General features: G+C 34.2%; 1 protein-coding gene across 2 annotated transcripts in view; it reads right to left on the bottom strand.

Annotated features, from left to right (window-relative positions):
- Positions 1–19411, bottom strand: part of UNC13C (unc-13 homolog C) — a 744253-nt gene that overhangs the window by 698785 nt on the left and 26057 nt on the right. Inside the window, exon 2 of one of the 2 annotated variants that reach the window (XM_074294550.1) lies at positions 7546–10781. In XM_074294550.1, the coding sequence (XP_074150651.1) occupies positions 7546–10537 (2992 nt within the window). In that variant the 5' untranslated portion in view covers positions 10538–10781. Of the gene's footprint in view, positions 1–7545; positions 10782–19411 lie in introns of those variants that run through there. The other variant, XM_074294552.1, reaches the window with a different exon arrangement.

Genomic DNA, 19411 nt, shown 5'->3' with positions numbered 1-19411 from the left:
GCATTGTATAAAACTAGTGAAAATTTGGTGGCCAAAAGCAATGAAGAGGAAGAGTAACTTATTTGCTATATGACATCAATTTAAAATTCATTGTCATGATTTCAGAAAATCCTGTACAATTTTGAAAAGAGTATGATGTATTAATCATCATAAAACAATTATATTTCGAGGTACCCTGCGAAACAAACCAATCACTGACTGTGGTAAGAGCAGGACTTTTAGGCAAAGTCAGTACTCTGATTTAGTAGAATGATCCAGGATTGTCCCTTCCATTGTCCTACTACAATTAATTAAATTCCCCTGATGGGAATAAGACAATAAAGGTCTTTGTAAAAATGCAATATTCCCTGTGAAAAAGTAAATTAAGGCATTATCAGTCACCAATACTTTAACATCAACTAATTTATCTTCTTTCACAGAGAAGAAAACAATATTGATTAAGCATCTACTGTGTGCTAAATTCTATAAAAACATTATCTCCTTTAATACTCATAACAACTTGGAGGTAGATATTATTATTATCCTCATTTTACAATTGGAAAAACTGAGACAAATAGAGGAAAAATGAATTGACTGGGATTATACAGGGAATTTCTGAGGCCATATTTGAACTCAGATCTTCCTCACTACTGGCTTAGTACTATACTCACTCTACCACCCAGTGCCTCACAAATAGGGGAACCCTAAGATAATTTAATATTGAACAAGTTTTATGGGTACACTGGATGACCACGAGCAATATGAAGTCCCTAAGCATTTGAGACTACAAAGAGACTACTACACAGCAACATGGAGTAGAAATGAAAGGGAATGTTGGTAGGAAGAACTTCCAAAATAAACAATTAGCTCAGAATTTTGCCTAGATCTAGGTCTAATAAGGTCATCCCCAGGTTGGATGTGCTCCATGAAAAATGTTGAAGTAGGTAATCTCTACTGTACCTTCTTAACTGTAATATTCTATGGAGTAGCTATAAATTATGAGGAAAAGGATAATCTAATTTACAACCTTGAACCTTGAGGGAAACCAGGCTCCCTTCATGCACAGAAGAGCAATCCTGGCTTTATCTAATGTCCCTTAAGGAATCAATCAGTTCCCAATATGGGGCAAACAACTAGAGAACAAAGAAACGGATCAAGTTACATTTCTAGGATCTTTTTCAGTTATAGAATCTTTGATAAATAAATCATTTAGAATGATAACACTATGTAGCACTCAAATAGCCTATCACAACTTTAAGATCCACTTTACCTTAGTTTAACAAAAATAGTTGAAAACAAAGAAGTACCTCATTTCTAACATTCTACAATTCCACAAAAATCTATCAGGAAACATTTAATCATATGGCTTCACAGTAAGATTCTCAGGGTTCAATTTGGCCTGGGTTGGAAATGAATAAAATACATCATAACTGTCTAACTATTGCCAGAATAAGAAAATCTGTTGACCTCAAACCAATGCCTAAGGAGCAGATGTCCATGCCACAAAACCCATCGTGGCACTTGGCAATTTGTTGGGCTTTCTCAGTGGAGAGGAAGAGCAGGGATCAGATCTGGAGACTGACTCACTATCATTCTTCAGCCAGTTTTTCTCACAAAGAGCCAAGACATATTGGCAATACAGGATGGAGAAAGTTGCTCAGCTGTTGGCTAAAATGGAGCATGTTCTTTGGAAAATTAGGCTATTTCAGTCTCTTGAACTATCAATCTGGTACCCTTTATCAATTTGAAAATAGTTTACAGATATGTAATAATTTCCTTTAGAATAAGTGATTAGTCTGCAGGATTTAGACTCCAAAAATAAAGGTCGTCCAATTGTTTATGTCCAGAGTGTACAAGGGAGTTACTCAGCCTAAGAAATGATTTTTCCTTCTTAAAATTCTGAAAAGATTAAGGTTCTTTATAGTTGATTAGGTTGATGTTTTGCATATATTTTTTTTCTAGAGGGATACAGAAGAAATGATCCGATAGGCACATGGAAGCAAACAAAATATAGTTTCTCATTCTGTTAAAAGAAATGTATACTTTAAAAATTAAATTATAAATAATTTGTTATTAATAACTTTAGGTGTGATCATTTTATTTTTGTCTATTTTGATATTGGTTTTTATGAATGGTTGCTGAAATTTTTTTCTTATTTAAAAATAACTTTTTTGAGAGAAAAAGAGTTTCTTCTTGAAACACATTTTGCCAAAATGAATGTCTTTTAAAAGCCAAGAATATGAAATTTATGGCTCTATCCCTTTCTATCAAATTGCTTTATTGTACAATGCCAACTAATTTTCAATCATGACACCAAGATAAGATGCTTCTCTATTTGTCTTAGCATCAAAATATACTCAATTGTTTTACAAGGTAATATAACAACCAGTAATTGAAAATTAAGCACAAAAACAGACACTATTAAGAAAATAAGATAAACATCTGATCTAACATAAAGTAGATTTCAGAAACCATACATTTCCATAATAAGTCACAAAAAAGAAAGCCAAAACATAACAAAAGTTTCTAAAATGTTGTAGAAATGGATTTGGAAAATATTTCTTATTTTAAGTAAAAAAAAATATTTCTTCTAGCTTGAGCTCTGAAAAACTATTCATCTCAGAAGAAGGACATGAAGCACAATTCATTTTGAAGGTATGGAGCTGCCTGGAGCACATCACTGAACAGAGATAAGTGTCTAACCTAAAGATGTCTTATTTAAGGTTTTGTGAGTAAGGTAAGAATCAAGGAATTCACTAAAGTAGAAAAAAGAAATAGAATAGAAAAAAGAAAGTTGATCTTGGAAGAGATGACAATGTGGGAGGATCATGGTATGCTACATTCAGGAGAGATAATTACACACCTACTTTATGAATTCTAAGAAGACTTTAGGAAATAGTGGCCCCATATTAATTCATAGCAACTGCTGGAAAAGGAAACCTATACCACACAAAGTCATGATCACAATTAGTAGAGACTTTAGGATCACAGGACCATAACTTTAATAAAAATTAACATCAATGTAGGTCTTTAAAGTTTGTGAAGCACTCTACAAATATCATTTGAGCTACAACAATTCTGAGAGAGTGGGCTATTATTATGACATTTTTAAGATGAAGAACATGAGGGCGACAGTTTAATGATTTGCCTAAGATCAATTATCAGGTATTTGAGACAACTGAACTCAGATCTTCCTGTCTCTAGGTCTCTATTCATTATGTCACCTAGATAGCAGTTTAGAGGTAAATAGGACCTAAGAGGCCATGTAATTAAATCCCCAGTTTTACATAAGGAGAAACTATCCAAAAAGTGAAACTTATTTGTTCACTCTAAACAACCAGACTAAGAAAATTATGGCAGAGTACCTGTTTACATGACTTTAAAATAAATATATTTAAGGAGGTAAAGGAGAAAAGTGAGATATTCTGAACGCCTTATTCCCAAGTGCTGAAATCTTTGGAGATCAAATAAAGAAGGGTTTTGCTCATTTAAGTAGCCAAGAGGCAAGAATGGCACTTCTTTGGGTCAATGGTAAGTCATTATAATTTCTTACAGGCAGGAATCCCAGGAGAAATGGTATCTTGTGGGAAATGGAGGTGGGGAGAGAAACTACAGCAAGACTGTCTCTAATTAACCTAAGACTTCTATACACAATACTGCAAGATGGGAAAGCTGATTCTAAGAAGAATAAGGCTCAATACCAACCAATTTGGCAACAAATCCATAGACTAAGAATTTAAAATCTAATCTAGGATTCAACCTTTGACTGATTCCCCTAACTCTGGAGATATGATGTGTAAGACAGCAAGGGAAAAAAAATGCAGAATAACACAGTTACCTGTTATTGTCTTAAATATTGTCTTAAAGCAGACTTAAGAAGGTTGGGAATTCCAAAATCAAATACAAGATATATAAGGAACATAAGCCAATGAAGGAAGGGGGCTACTTATAAAATAAAGAAGGTAGTGAGGGAATTAGATATAGAGTACCCTCTCAGAATCTTAGGTGGAGTAAGAGCTAGAGTAAATGGGGCATCCTCTGCCAAACCAATAAAAGTCCAATAGTCTTTGTTTTGTTTTGTTTTATTTTTAAACAAGGTTTCTCTCTTACTTCAGCAGGACTTAGCTGAAGAGAGAAAAAAGAGTTTATAACTAAGGACTCATATTGATTCATGTTGATAGAGGGGTTTGAGGGAAGAATCTTGGGAAATTTCCAGATAATTGTAAACCAAACTTGCAATCTGTGGGGAAGCACTTTGGGCTCTGTTACTATTAATCTTACTATATTAGATACATATGATACAATAATCAATTACTGTAGTATAGTATGTGATAAACCTCCAAACTCCAGTTTCTGGGATAAGAATTTACTATTTCACAAAAATTTCTGGAAAAACTGGAAAGTAATATGTTAGAAATTCAGCATATACCTATGTCTCACACCCCCATATCAAATAAGGTCAAAATGGATATATGATTTTGGCGTAAAGGGCAATAACATGAACAAATCAGGAGAAAAAGGAATAATTTATCTATCAGATCTTGGAAGAAGGGAAGAATTTATGTCCAAAAAAGAACTAGAGAACATTATAAAATGCAAAATGGACAACTTTGATTACATTAAATTGAAAAGGTTTTACACGAATAAAACCAACACAAACAAGATTAAAAGGGAAGTACAAAACTGGGAATTTTTACAACAAATGTTTCTTATAAAGGACTAATTTCTCAAATATATAAAGAACTGTGTCAAATTTATAAGAATACAAGTCATTCTCCATTTGACAAATGGTCAAAAGATATGATGAAACAATTTTCAAATGATTAAATTAAAGCTATCTCTAGTCAAAAGAAAAATGTTCCAAATCACTATTTATTAGAGAAATGCAAATTAAAGCAACTCTGAGGTACCTCCCCACACCTCTCAGATTGGCTAAGATAATGAAAAATGTTGGAGAGGGTACGGAAAACCAGGACACTAATCCATAGTGGGTATTATCACTACTCGGTCTGTATCCCAAAGAAATCATAAAGGAGGGAAAAGGACATGTGCAAAAATGTTTGTGGCAGCCCTTTTTGTAGTGGCAAAGAATTGAAAAATGAATAGATGCCCAATCAATAGGGGAATGGCTTAATAAGTTATGGTATATGAAATCAATGTAATACTATTATTCTATTTTTTAAAATAATAAACAAGTTGATTTTAGAAAGTTCTGAAAAGATTTACAAGAACTATTGGTGATCAAAACAAGCAGGATCAGGAATACATTGTACATAGCAACAGCAAGATTGTGCCATGATCAACTATGAAAGACTTGGTTCTTCTGAATGTTTCAATGATTCAAGGCAATCCCTATAAAATTTGAATAAAAAGTGCCCTTTGCATCCAGAACTATAAAAATTGAATGTAAATCAAAACATGCTATATTCACTTTTTTTCCTGTTTTTTTTCCTCCTGTTGCATCTTATTCTGATTTTTCTCTCCCAACATGATTCACAAAGAAATATCTATTAAAAATTCCATATACATTTAAAAATAAAAATAAGCATCTTTGCTTAAAAAAATTGTTAAGTTTTAAAAAAGCAATTGTTAATCTTACTATGACAGAATAACACAATTTTTCTAATAACACATGGATTTTTGAGCTTCCCTGGCATTTATATTTAGAGATACTACTAGGTTCATTACAGATGCAGAAAGATAGTCATTGTAATTTTTGCCTTGTTTATTTCTTTCTGATATTTTGAATTTTTCTCAGTAGAGTCTATCTGGTTATATCTATATCTATATCTATCTATCTATACATATATATTATACTATGTGTATATACATAGGTATATACCTATGTACCTATGTGTATGTATTTACTCATTAGTTTTAAGGAGAAAGAAAAAAAAAGTATATATCTTGTCTATTTCCTTCTAGATAAAATTAAGAGATTGAAGCCTAAAAGTTCAGAGCAAATTTGGGTATAGTAGGAAACCAATCTTTCTGGATAAAAGAGTTGGCAATTGGATAAAAGAATAAGTTTAGGAGATGATGTGCAACACCACAGATCTTAGCAGAGAATAGGGGTAGGAAGAGGAATAATAAATGGATTATTACTGGGAATTGCCAGGGGAGAAAGTACTTCCTGCAGCACCTTCTCTGCAAATCCTACAGATAGCTACAATGCAGAGAAAGGTTAAATGACATGACCATAATCACAAAGGCAGTTTGTATCAGACATGAGACTTGTACCTGAATCTTCTTGGCGTCAAGAACCAGCTTGCTAGCCATTGCACCATACTGCCTTTACTTTATATATATAAAATCCAGAGCAACCTGACACCTTTCAACCATGTTAGCAACTGAATGGAATCAATCATGAAACAAATACATCAAAGTGCTCAGTGATCTGCCTGAACCAACCAGAAAATAATGTAAAAGAAAAAAAAAAGGCTTTTTTGACAGCTATAATAATATATTAATTATGTCATTTACCTTCTAATCACTTGCCAATATAATTTTATCTGATGAATCCATTCTCAAATATATAGTTAAATATTTTCATTTGATTATTAGAGATGATAATAATGACTAATAAATGCTCCTTACTAGCAGAAAGAGTAACATTACTTCATTAAAAAAAAACCATCATGGATAATCTCACCAAAAAATAATAATAATACTGGGAAACTTGTCGCTAAGGTAAATCATTAAGATAAATAGTAGAAGATTACAAAGGTCAAGATGAATTGACGTTAAATTTATATGAAAGGTCAAAATTCAAAAAGTTGCATCATTAAAAATATTTTTGTGTTATTATGACTTAACAGTTCCCAGCCAAAAAAAAAAAAAAGAATCAAATTGCCTCCTTAAACAGCCATCTAGTTAAAGACACTCTTATAGAAGCCAAGGCCATGAACTATTCCAAAAGCCTGAACACTCCTTTATGCTTAACATAGTATCTGAATTATAGCAGGTACTACATAAATGCTTACTACTTTCCCTTCCCTTCCTTCACCAATGTGATACATAACTATATGTACTACCCTTGCAATGTGCTGAGAACTTTCTGCTCTTTGGGAGATTTGTTTTCTCCTGCATTCCAAGTCTAAGTTGCCTTCAATTAGACTATTGATTAGGCATCCATCAGCCCCTTCCTTTTTTCTAGCTTGAGTACGATGCAGTTGAAGAATATACTTTCAGAGATTGGTTGTGGGGCAAGGGAATGATATCTAAAATTTTATTCCTTCTTTATGCCTGGGGACATAAACAACATTTTCCCACAATACAAAGAAGGAAGCTACTAGCTGCTTTTAACTTGGCAAGCTATATTTAAATTATGTTATGGTTTTAACTTTTTAAGTTTAATTTTTTTAGACTTCAATTTTAGCCTCCCTCACCATCCCCCCTTTAGAGAGGATAGGATGAGTAAAATGTAATTCCACCTAAATGAAGCAGATCTATACAACAAAGGTAAATTATTCCTCCCCAAAGGAAACATAGAATCTGATTATGACAAAACAACATTTTGCATTATAGAAATACTGGATTAATAATGTAGCATTTAAATTTGAGTACCTCCAGCTAGAATCTTTTCCTCAAGCTCTGCCATCTGCTTCCTGTATGCCCTTAAGGCAGCTTCTTTAAAGGAGGGTCGAATCCTCTTGGGTTTTGGTATTTCTGGAGGCTTTTCTGGGACATTCTGGTTTTCATCTTCCCTTACTTCCATTTCAATTATTGTTTCATTTAAAGGTTCCAATCCCTCTTCACTCAACAGGTCATCCACCTGCCCATCATACCCCTCATCCTGTGGTGTTTCATAAGGTGTTTCATATGAAGGGTGTTCATACTCTTGGACATTATTATCCATTTCAGGAATGCTAGTTCTATTTTCTAGCTTAGCAAGAACTTGCTCCATCACTTCTACATAATCTGTTTCATGTTCAGCTCCGGGCTCACTATAGTCTTCTTCATCCTCTGCTTTGTAATAATATGGTTCAGTGTAGACATCAGAATCAAGGGTGGTACTTGACTCATTTGCAGTAGACTGAGATAAAGTTCTAAATCGCCCCATTAAGGAGGACCCACTGTCCTCATATCCACTTAGGCTCTGAGTGCTTTTGTTCCACACAACCTCCAAAGCTGATTTAGCTCGCTGAAGGGTGGACCCAAACTTTGGAAAGCTAAATGTCTTATCAGAAAGGTCTATGCTCAATCTGCTATGCCATGATTTGGGAGCAGCATCCTCTGACGCATCACTCGGTAACTCACTCTGACTCCGATACAGCATTGGCAGTTGGTTTTGATTTTGATAAGGTTCATTAGAATTGGCTTCCTGATAAGTATCATATGGGCCAACCCACTGACCTTGCATTTCATTATCCAAACCTGGGCATGGGGAAGAATTGTCATCTAGGGTAAAATCATAGCTCTCTGAATCATCTGGAAGGTCACTGTGGCACTTTCCTAGGTCATCCAGATCTTTGTTGTCACCATCCAGCTGTGGGTCTGACAGGCTATTGGTGTCATAATCAAAGCCTTCCTGAGTCGATGAATCAAGGCCCAAATCTGCACCTTGTTCAGACTGATTCCATTCTTTCCATGGTGAGAGATCATCACGTAAAGAAAGCTGGGAATCACTATAATTGCTTCTATCTCCCGATACACACACTACTCCGTTACTGACACCACTGTCCACTGTTTCAGTGTTTTCTATTTCACTGGGGCCTTGATCATTTTGAATACTTCTGTTAAAATTCTGGTCCTGGGAGCTGCTATACCAGTTGGATGTGCCATCCTGTCTTCTTTGCCAAAGTTCTCTATCTGAAGAAGATAAGAGAGAACTTCCATTTGTTCTGGTAAAAAATGGAGTCTCTGAAAAATCCTCCGAATAAGATTGACAAAGTTTGGAAAAATCGGATTCAGAACGGCTCAGTTTGGGTGTGAGAAAGTCACTTTGGGAGTGCCAGAGGGGACCCATGTCAGCATAATAGACTTTGGATTCCTTCTCCAAGTTATCAGATTTGGGAAACTGGGCAGCTTGTTCATCATAGTCCGATTTATTTGAAAATTTGCTGCTGTCAGCAGTTTTATTCCTACTTTTAGCATTATGAGATTTTGCATTTGACTTTGGGCCACTTGCTTTGGTTTGAAAGTCTGACTTGGAAAGCACAGCATAGCTGTTTTTATTAAGATCAGCATCCAGATCTTTATCACTATCATCAGGTGACTGCCAACTGCTCCTTTTGATTTTAGGCTCAAGAGTAGAGAGCTTCATGTCCATACTCTCATAGGTTTGGGAGGTTGGCATTCCTCTGTCTTTTCTTTCTCTGATGTCATGAGTTAGAATATCTGTTGACACTCCAATGCCTGTTCCTTTAAGTTTATAGGATTTTTTCAAAATGAAATCCCTCTGTTGAGGTGTTTCGAAGTACACAAGGATGGGGCGAGGCTTCGCATTTGGACAATCCCTCTGCTGCCCTATTCTCTGAGCAAATTCAATTTTTATACTATTGGGTGCATCTGAAAAACCCATTTTCTCTATGAGAATTCGGTATACCACATTTTCAACATATTCAAATCTTTCTTCAGGCACATTTAAAAATCTCAAACTTGCTTTGCTCCCAGTATGACTTATTTGTTTAATATAATCATGGATGTCTCTGGTTTCCCTTCGGGACTGGACAAAACCAGTACGTAGTTGTTCTATTTCACTTTGGACAACCTCCACACTGCTAGAGATCTCATCAATAGAGTGTTTGAGAGCATTGACGTGGCCTCTTAATTCAGAAAGTTCTGTTTCAATCTGGCTTATTCCCTGAAGTTCCTTAAATATCATTTCCATAACATCGTGGGTTTGGCTAATGCAGCCTGATGAACTGAACCCAGGTTCGAGGGTGTTTGTTTTCTGGGGACGGGAAGTTCGGTCTAACGATTTACTTCGAAGCCCCCAGGTTTTTTTCATCGTGCTCAACTCTGAATCAGAAGAGACAAATTCTTGGCTCTTTTTCCATTTCCTCAGTTTGCGTAAAGCTCCTAGTTTCAGGTTATGTAATGTGCGCTCCCCGTCGGAGCTTCCCTCAGAAGGAGCCAGGCTACTCAAGCTCTTTCTGTTGCGTCTTACAGGCATTGTGTGTGAGGAGTGCTCCTTGATTTCAGTGCTGTCCTTGATCTCACTTAATGATTCAGAGTAGGAGCTTTCAATAGATGATAGCTCTTGAACCAGATCTTCATTACTAGTGTTTGTCACAAGAATGCTCTTTTGCAGTCCGTTAGCAATCGCGACACGATAACTGAAGGTGGGAGAGAGGGAATAATCCCTATTGACTTCGTCTTCTTCTGTGGACAAGTTGCGAGCAGATGAACACTTGGCAATTTTTTTAACAGTGCTTTTCAAAGTGCTAGAAAATTTAGGGGGTTTGGTGTGGCTAGACAGAGGACCGTCTTGCTCTTTTTTGCTAGGGCAATTTTGTTTCTTTTTTGTAGTGTTTCCCAGTTTCTTTGTAAACATTCCTTTACAAAGCTTATGGAGATAGGGTAAGATCAGGCTCTTAAAAAAGTCAGACACCATGGAGGGTAATCAACATGTCCCTTCCTGTTTGAAAAAACGGAATGACATGCCCAGATAAAATTCTGAAACTCCAGCCTAAGCATTACTGTATTTTATCAATCGCTTGAAGATAGTTGCAATGTTAAATGTTACAGCTTTCTTGTCCTTGGATGAAGAAGGCCAAAGCTCCATTCACGGAAGATAATCAATTACGCTGGGAAAGCCACATCTTTCTTTCTCTTCTTTTCGTGGCTTGATGTAGTGTCTAAAAGGGAAGGAATTTTATTAAAATGAATATTAAAATCAAAATTTGTTCATCCTACTCTCAATATTTAGGATCCCTAGAATCAAGATTAAGCTTAAGTGTTATTTTAAGGCTTTTCTTAAACTCTATAGTTTAACGGCTCTTTCTATTCCTGCATGACTTTGCTCATATTTTGTATTTATACATTTATGTTCCTATTGTTTACTTCCTAGTAATATAAGCTCATTGAGGATATCTCTAGCCTTTACATTCCCATTACCTTACATAATGTCTGGCACATGATAAGCACTGAAAAAATACTGAGTACTGTGCCAAATGTCACTGCTAATAAACAGAATACTAATAAATAGAAATAATTGGATCCAAGTGATGTGCAAATGACTACATATAATCTAATATAATCTTGTCATTTTATCTTTGGTATTCTTTGTAACTGGACTTATTAATATTTTCACTGTCTCAGATTTTCTTTCCCTATCCAACATTTTTACTTCTGGGTCAACATACTTATTAAACATCTTGCATGACGTAAAAAGGTATTTTGCTATGTATAAAAGAAAATGCAAAGATAAAGCATGATCCATGTAAGTTGTTATTTCACTAAATTCAATACAACGAATATCAAATTCATATTATGGTCCTGGTCTCAAGGGGCTTATATTCTATTGAACACAGGTAATATAGTATTGCAAGATTTTTCTTCTATTGTTTTTAATCATTTAATCCAGGCTCTGGTAATCTCTTTTCTTAAATAAAATGAATAATAAAAGGTTTGCATTAACTAAATATATCATTAAAAGGCAGTATAATGTTGTAGAGAAGTTACTAAAGTTGAAATCTAGAAAAACCTGAGTTCAAATGCCATAGTAGATATTTATTAGAAGTGCAAACTCAGGCAAGTAAATTAACTTCTCTAAGCCTTTCTCCTCAATTGTAAAATGAAGCAGTTAGATCAAATGACCCTTTCCAGTTTTAACTAAGAATCCTATTTTTAAATGATCAAATTGGTTTTAGATTTCTTTTTTTTCCTTATGTATTAAATCAAGAGGCTTTGAGGAAAAGCTGCAGACCTCAAAACTTAGATAGTTTATTGGAGCTCAATCTGACCTCAATAGTTTTCCCTCATTTGGGAAGAATTTTAAATTTTCATGAAAAAAAAATGATGATTGGAAGAGGAACACATAGAATCCAAGAAGAAGAGGATGCATATTCAGAATAGTTTGCTTAGGATAGGAGGCAAGTAATCAAAATAGTATGGAATAATGATTAAGAAGAAGAAATAAGGTTCACTCATCCAGTGAGGTCAAGGTTTGGAAGACAGGAATTATCAGAACAAAATGGAAAAACAATATGTTGCATTGGTTGAAGGATGGGGAGGAAATGCTCAGAAATCATGATAAAAAACACTGTTCTCTTCCATTCACACTTAATTCCACTCCATCTACACGTTTTTCCTTGACCTATTAACTGATGTACTTAAAGGCAAAGTTATGAATTAGAACTCCCCTGACTTGACCCTTTAGCCATTGGTCAAAATTAAGGAAATAAACAGAGGAAATTAAGAAAAATTAAGGAAATAAACACAACTGATAGGCATCCCTGACTAGCTGACAGAAGCTTTTTATGTAATAGAAAGAGTGCCATCGAAAAGCATGGGAATATAAAGAAATACAAACAACAGAAAAAGGTCATCACAGAGAAGGTGGTTGTTATTGTTCAATTGTGTCCAATTCTTTGTGACCTCATTTGAAGAATCCTTGGCAAGGTTACTGAACTGGTTTGTCAATTCCTTCTCAAGCTCATTTTACAGATGAAGAAAGTGAAACAGAATTAAGTGAATATCCTAGTGTCACATAATTAGTAACTATCTGAGGCTGGATTTGAATTCAGTCCCTCCTAAATCTAGGTTTGGCATTCTATCCACAGCATCACCTAACTGCCTTCAGGGAGATTAATTAAATTAATGTAATGTTTAAAAAAGGCAAAAATTAAAAAAAAATCACAAAATACTTAAATAATCATGCACTTAGAGCCAAATCTTTCTCTGATGCTTACTAAATGTATGACCTTGGGCAAGTCTCCAAGTCTCAGTTTCCTCAATGTTAAATAATAGGCAATTTAGATAATTATCACAATAATACTTACTCAACTCTACAAGGTGGGCTGAAATAAGATTGTGTGTGTGTGTGTGTGTGTGTGTGTGTGTGTAAAGCAATCTATAAATGGAATGTGAAAGTGAATGCACCCATCCATACTAAGTGTGAGAACTGTTATGGAATCTCAAATGTCCAATATAGTCTAACATGAAAATTGAAACCTTCATTTTCACACTTTAATCCTGAATGACTTGTAAATGCAAAGATATTTTAGGCACCATGGCCATCTAGGACTAACTATATATGTCAGTCCTTGGACTATATAATCTCATTATGTTGGTACAGAAACATAAATCAAAAATCATTAAGCCAAAAGCTTCCTTTTGTGGATGCAGATCTTAAGGTTCATAGACTTTGTGACTAGCCTACAATCACAAAACATAAAGTTGAAATATAAATCTAGATCAAAACAATATCTTAAGCAAAAATCTTATCCAAATCTCTCATTCTACAAATGAGGGAACTAAGGCCCAGAGACACTACATAGCCTGCTCAACATCACAAAAATAAAGGCTGAAACTCAGACTCAAGCTTAGCTCCTACAATCCCAAATTTATTGCTCCTTTCACTCCTCAGATCTGACTAAAGTTAAACTAGGCCCATGATTGTTATTGCTAAAACCCGTTTTGGAAAATAGAAGAAACAACTCCCAAACTCTGTTATTATTGGGGTATGTGCTTGATTGGATAAATTAATTCCCCATTTTGTTAAATAATATATTTTAGCACACATTTTGATTTGAGGACATTAAGAATGCATAAGAAAAATGCATATTTAAGTGTTCTGAAAACTGTAAAGCATCATATAAATTTGAATTTTGTACCTATGGCTGTGGTACTATAGACTGAACATCCTCAGAAATGTGCCAATCTAGTTTAATTGGAAGTAAGACTTCTGAAAACATAAACTGAAAGCTAATTCCCTTAACTAATAACAATAATAACTCTCCCATGTAAATCACTTTAATATTTGCAAGATGCATTACAAATATTATCTCATTTGAGCCTCATAACAACTCTGAGAAGTAGGTGATATTATTATCCCCACTTTACAAATAATGAAACTGAGGCAGAAAATCTAAATGACTTGCTCTAAAACACACAGCTATTGTGCATTTGAGGCTGATTTTGAATTCAGGTCTTTCTAACCTCAAACTCAGCTTTCTAGTCACTGATGCTGTCTAGATAGCTAGATAGAAAATTGTAAGTTTTAGTCAATCACCTTTCTGTTGAACATATCATCTGACACAGATCCCCTTCATTTCATGCAACTTGAGGACAAGGAAACTGAAGTTAGTTTGATGGCTAAGGACAACACTAAAGATGTTAAAAAGTTCTATTTTAGTAAGAGGTAGATTTTTAAAAGGTGGAAAAAAACATAATAATGGATGGTGGAAAGAATTCAAAATGATTTTTAAAAACCTACTTTACTTTCATTTTCCTGCCAAGGCAAATGATTTTTGGATACAAGATAATAAAATAAATAAATAAATGGCTGAAACCCTATAAAGGTGAAGAGATGATAAAAAGAGGATTCAGTTATTTTCAATGAATATAAGCTCCTTGGGGGCACAGATATTCATTTGTCATTATATTTTCAATATTTAGCAAAGCTCCTGGAACAAAGTAGGTCCCTAAGGCCCAGACAAGCTTCATCCTAGAGTGCTGAAAGATCTGGCCATGATAGTCCTAAGTAGGGATCACTGAAAAAATAATCAATGATCAAAAATCATTGAAAAAATATTTGAAAGAGATGCAGGTTTTTTCCTTTTTGGTTTGATCTTTCTTGCATAACATGACAAATATGGAAATATATTTAAAAGGATTGCCTGTTTAACTTATATCAGATTGCTTATTGTCTTGGGGAGGGGGGGAGATAAAGGAAGGAGATAGGGAGAAAAAATTGGAACACAAAGTCTTACAAAAATGAATGCTGAAAACTATCTTTGCATATATTTGGAAAAATAAAATATTATTGGGAAAAAGTGTATGAGGGTTCCACCATAAAAAAGAAAGAATGAGGTATGTTGTAGATCTGGAAGGACAAATGGTTTCCCAACCTTAAGAAATAGGAAAAAGTATGGAATCTTCCATGTTTTCCAATTATAGTTCCCTGGTAAAATTCTAGATTCTATCATTCAATGCTCACAAAAGATTCAGAAAGTTCACTAACAACCAGCACGGACAGGCCAAAACTATCCCATAAGAGCTTTAAACTTACTACTTTTTCAACAATATGAAGAAACTTAAAGATCAGGGAATATATCATGTTGGCACACTGAGCCCATTATTGCTGGTGATTGAGATATACAGGACATAAGTTGGGTTTTTTTGTTTTTATTTTTGTTTTTGTTTTTGTTTTTTTGTCTTAAGAAAGGCCAACTGACTTTATTGAGACATTTAACAAAATCTTTCATTATATCTTTTTGGAAAAGACAGAGAGATGTGCAACACAGGTAGAGTTGGAATTGGTTAAAAGATGTAGAATCAACTAATAGTAAAGTAATGTTCTTTTCAAGATATATATATATAGATATACATATACATATAATTATAATTATAAATATCTCCCACTACTAATCTTTCTTCTGTCCATAAATTTCCTTCAGTTAAATAAAATTAACAAATAAAAAATATAATGGAACTTTTTAGCTTTGGAACTTGGCATTGCTGCTAATTACAGCTAAAATGACTATTGACAGAGAGGCAAAAAGCCCAGTGTTCTTATATCTCCATTTACTCACTTTACTAGTACTTTGGGAGGCTTGGCTCAATGGCAAAAACGCCATGATAGAGAGAAGCTGTCAAAAATAAGCAACTATAAAGAGTCTTATTGGTGGTGCATTGGAAAGAATCCTAGATCTGGAATTAGAGGTAGTAACCTTGATAAGATCATGTGGTTAACCAATCAATAAGCACTTTGAACACCTACTATGTACTAGGTACCATACCAAATGATAAAGAAAAAAAGGCAAAAGACAGTCTGCCTCAAGGAGTACATCTAATACTCTAATAGAGTATTCTAATAGAGGAGACAACACGAAAACAACTATATATAAACAAGAACATTTTTATGATATATATATATACATATAACTATGTATGAATATCTATGCATAAGATATGAAATATATCTATAGCCTTTATATATATGTATATATATATATATATTTGTTACCTATCTAGTCCATATATCCATATCCATACACATATGTATATTATATGTATGAATATACATATACATGCACACACACATACACATATATTGTTTCTACCCATATGTTTATTTGTCTACTCTCTGTACCTTAGTTTGTCTCTACATATTACCACAAGGTTAAACTTGATGATGGACTAAGATCCTCCCAGTCCTATATTTATAATTCTATTAAAGAGACAATACATAGAGCACTAAGCTCAGAATCAAAAAGACTTTAATTCAACTCTGGCCTCAAAAACTAGCAGTGTGATTTAGTCAAATCATTTCAGCCTCAGTTTCTGCATTTGTAAAATGGAGATAATAATAGCACTTGCCTCTTAGGGTGCCTGTGAGGATCATCTGAAATACTATTTATAAAACACTTAGTAAAATACCTGGTCCATAATAGGGACTATGTCAATGCCAGTTATTATTATTAGAGTGAATGAAGAGTTGACTTTGAAGACCAGGGTTCTGGATTTAAGTCCCACCCTGATACAAAATGGCTTTATGATCCTGAAGTCCCTTAACCCCTCAGTGCTCTAGATAGCCTTGTAACACTAAGTTATAAAGAAAGTGCTGATGAGTACTTTCTTATTCTTATACCAGATTCTTATATCAACAAAATCATAGCTCCAGGTTCTGTCTTATAAATATGTATGTATGTATAAAAGTATGGGTAATTATAATGTATATTAGATATTGCATATATGTTATATATAAAGTAAATAAATATGAATATCAAATTCTATGCCCTCCATCTGCTCAATTGTCCCTCCAAAATATACATAAAATGTATAACCAAAAAGTATTAATCCAATCAACTTAGTACCCTCCCCTTTAAAAAGTCAGGTAATAGAAAGAAGTACACAAGTATAATAGAACATAAACTACTCAAAGGCAGGAACTATGTCTTACCTTTTATCTCCAGTGTTTGGCAGACCAATTGACATGGAGCCACATAATATATCCTATATGAATTCTAACTTACTCATTCTTATCTTACTTATCTTATCTTACTCATTCTCTTGGTCTTCCTAAAACTATGCACCAAATTGATATTTTTGGGTCAGCAGGCAATGAGGTTTAAGACAAACACAAGACTTAAATTACCAGAGTAACTTCCATTTAGTCACCTATATATTTAGAACTACCAGCTTAGTGAATTCAACATTGCTGCTACATGAGGCAAAAGGATTCTTTTTTATAAAGAAACATTAGCTGATTTTGAATATAGAAGACTCATTTAATGTTGTATGTTGCCAACATTGTTAGTGAGTATCCTATTAAAATAAAAGAGCTAATGAACCTTCAAATTATAATTTACTCCTGCTTTATAATTAGGATTTGGTTTAATGAATTTAACAAATTATTATTTACATTGCTTAGCATACATAAAGTTGCTGTCAAGACTGATGAGGGAAGAGGTAGAGGGATTAGCTGGAAACTTCAGGTGAAAAAAAAAAATACCACATGAGCCATTTGGGTAGGTAGTGTTTTTCTCTTGGTGAATTTTCCTTCCCGTCCTAGTGTCTTTTGTTCTTTGCCCCTTCACCAGGAATTTTTTCTTATTAACTTGACTTTGCTCTTCTGTGTTCCTGACTTTGGGCAATCTGATTCTCATCTCCTGTTCCCCACCTTTCTTCCAGTCTGTGGCATTTGCCTTGCCTCAAACCAGTGTGGCAATCTAACTCTAATCCTGCTTCACTGCTTAATCCTGTGGTTGGATATTCTTTCCCTTCGATTATCTACTATAAATAGCTCTACCAAAGGGATTCATCAGAAAAGCCTCCTCATCACATTACACTGATATTTATAAAAATCTGATGATTATGAGAATGTGCTTTGAAACATTTAAGAACTATTAAAAATATAAAGCATTGCAGTTATCTAAATATTTGGAAGATAATTTCCTTTAAAACATAAAAAAGTACTAAATTTGGAGACAGAAGACCTGGATTTTAAGTTTATATGTGAGAAATATTTCTGGGCAGCTATTACTCTACTCTTTCCCTGTTCTTTTTTTTTTAATTCCCATTCTAGAAAAATATTAGTTTGAAATTTGCCACCAGCTTTTGACTAGGTGAGGACTCCTGATTGATACTCTCTTGGTTTTTCTCTTCATATAATAAGAACTTGTTACCATTAGTTTCCCCATTTATCGTTTTGTTGTTGACTACCTACTAACATGTTTGTTGACTTCCATCAAAACATTAAACTCAGAAAAAAAAAACATTGCTATAAGAAACTTCAAAGGTCTCCTTATGTGCATGAATCCTTTCTATAGCATCCCTGAAAAGTGGTCATTTAGCTTCCACTTGAATGTCAGCAGTAACAATGAACTCACTACTCCCTGAAGTAGCTATTACATTTTGGGGTTGCTTTAATTGTTAGGAAATAATCTCTTACCACAAGCTTATATCTGTCTCCGAATTTCCAATCTTTCTACTATATTTTTTCTCTCTGGAATCAAACAAAACCCGTCTAACCCATCCCCCCATACACACACATAATAGCCCTTCAAGAACTTTATTATCATATTTCACCTCTGCTTTCCTTTTTCTGGGTCACATATACCTAAGTCCCTCAACTGTTCCTTATATGACATAGTTTTATGTCCCTTTGACATTATGGTTACAATTTTCTGGGCACTCATAGTTTGTTGAACTCCTTCTTAACATGTGGTACCCAAAACTAAAAATAATACTTTTGATGTATTCTGACAAGAGGAGAACTTAGTAAGAATAAAAGTTCCTTACTCTTGAACACTGAGAAATGAATATGGACTACTTGCATTTTTGTTTTTCTTCCCAGGTTATTTTTGCCTTCTGAATCCGATTTTTCTTGTGCAACAAGAGAACTGTACAGTTCTGCACACATATATTGTATCTAAGATATACTTTAACATATTTAACATGTATGAGACTTCCTGCCATCTAGGGGAGGAGGTGAAGGGAGAGAAGGGAAAAGTTGGAACAGAAGTGAGTGCAAGGGACAATGTTGAAAAATTACCCATGCATACGTTCTGTCAATAAAAAGCTATAATAAAAAATGTTTCTTACCCTGGACATTTTAATTAATGCAAATTTGTTTTAGGGTTTTTTGATAAGGATTTATCACCCTCCTTTTTGATTGTATCCTCTCTTATATCCCTGGCATGCTGGTGTTTGTATAGAATCAGAATATTCCTTATGATTTCTATATTCTCCCATCATTCTTTGCCTTTGCAGTTCACTCTATTAAAATTCATCACCTTTTGTCTACTGGCATGTCCCCTTT

This window comes from Sminthopsis crassicaudata, chromosome 2 (assembly GCF_048593235.1).
Source record: "Sminthopsis crassicaudata isolate SCR6 chromosome 2, ASM4859323v1, whole genome shotgun sequence".
NCBI lineage: Eukaryota > Metazoa > Chordata > Mammalia > Dasyuromorphia > Dasyuridae > Sminthopsis > Sminthopsis crassicaudata.
The sequence above is the reverse complement of the archived record's forward strand: the minus strand, read 5'-3'. Positions and strand labels throughout refer to the sequence as shown.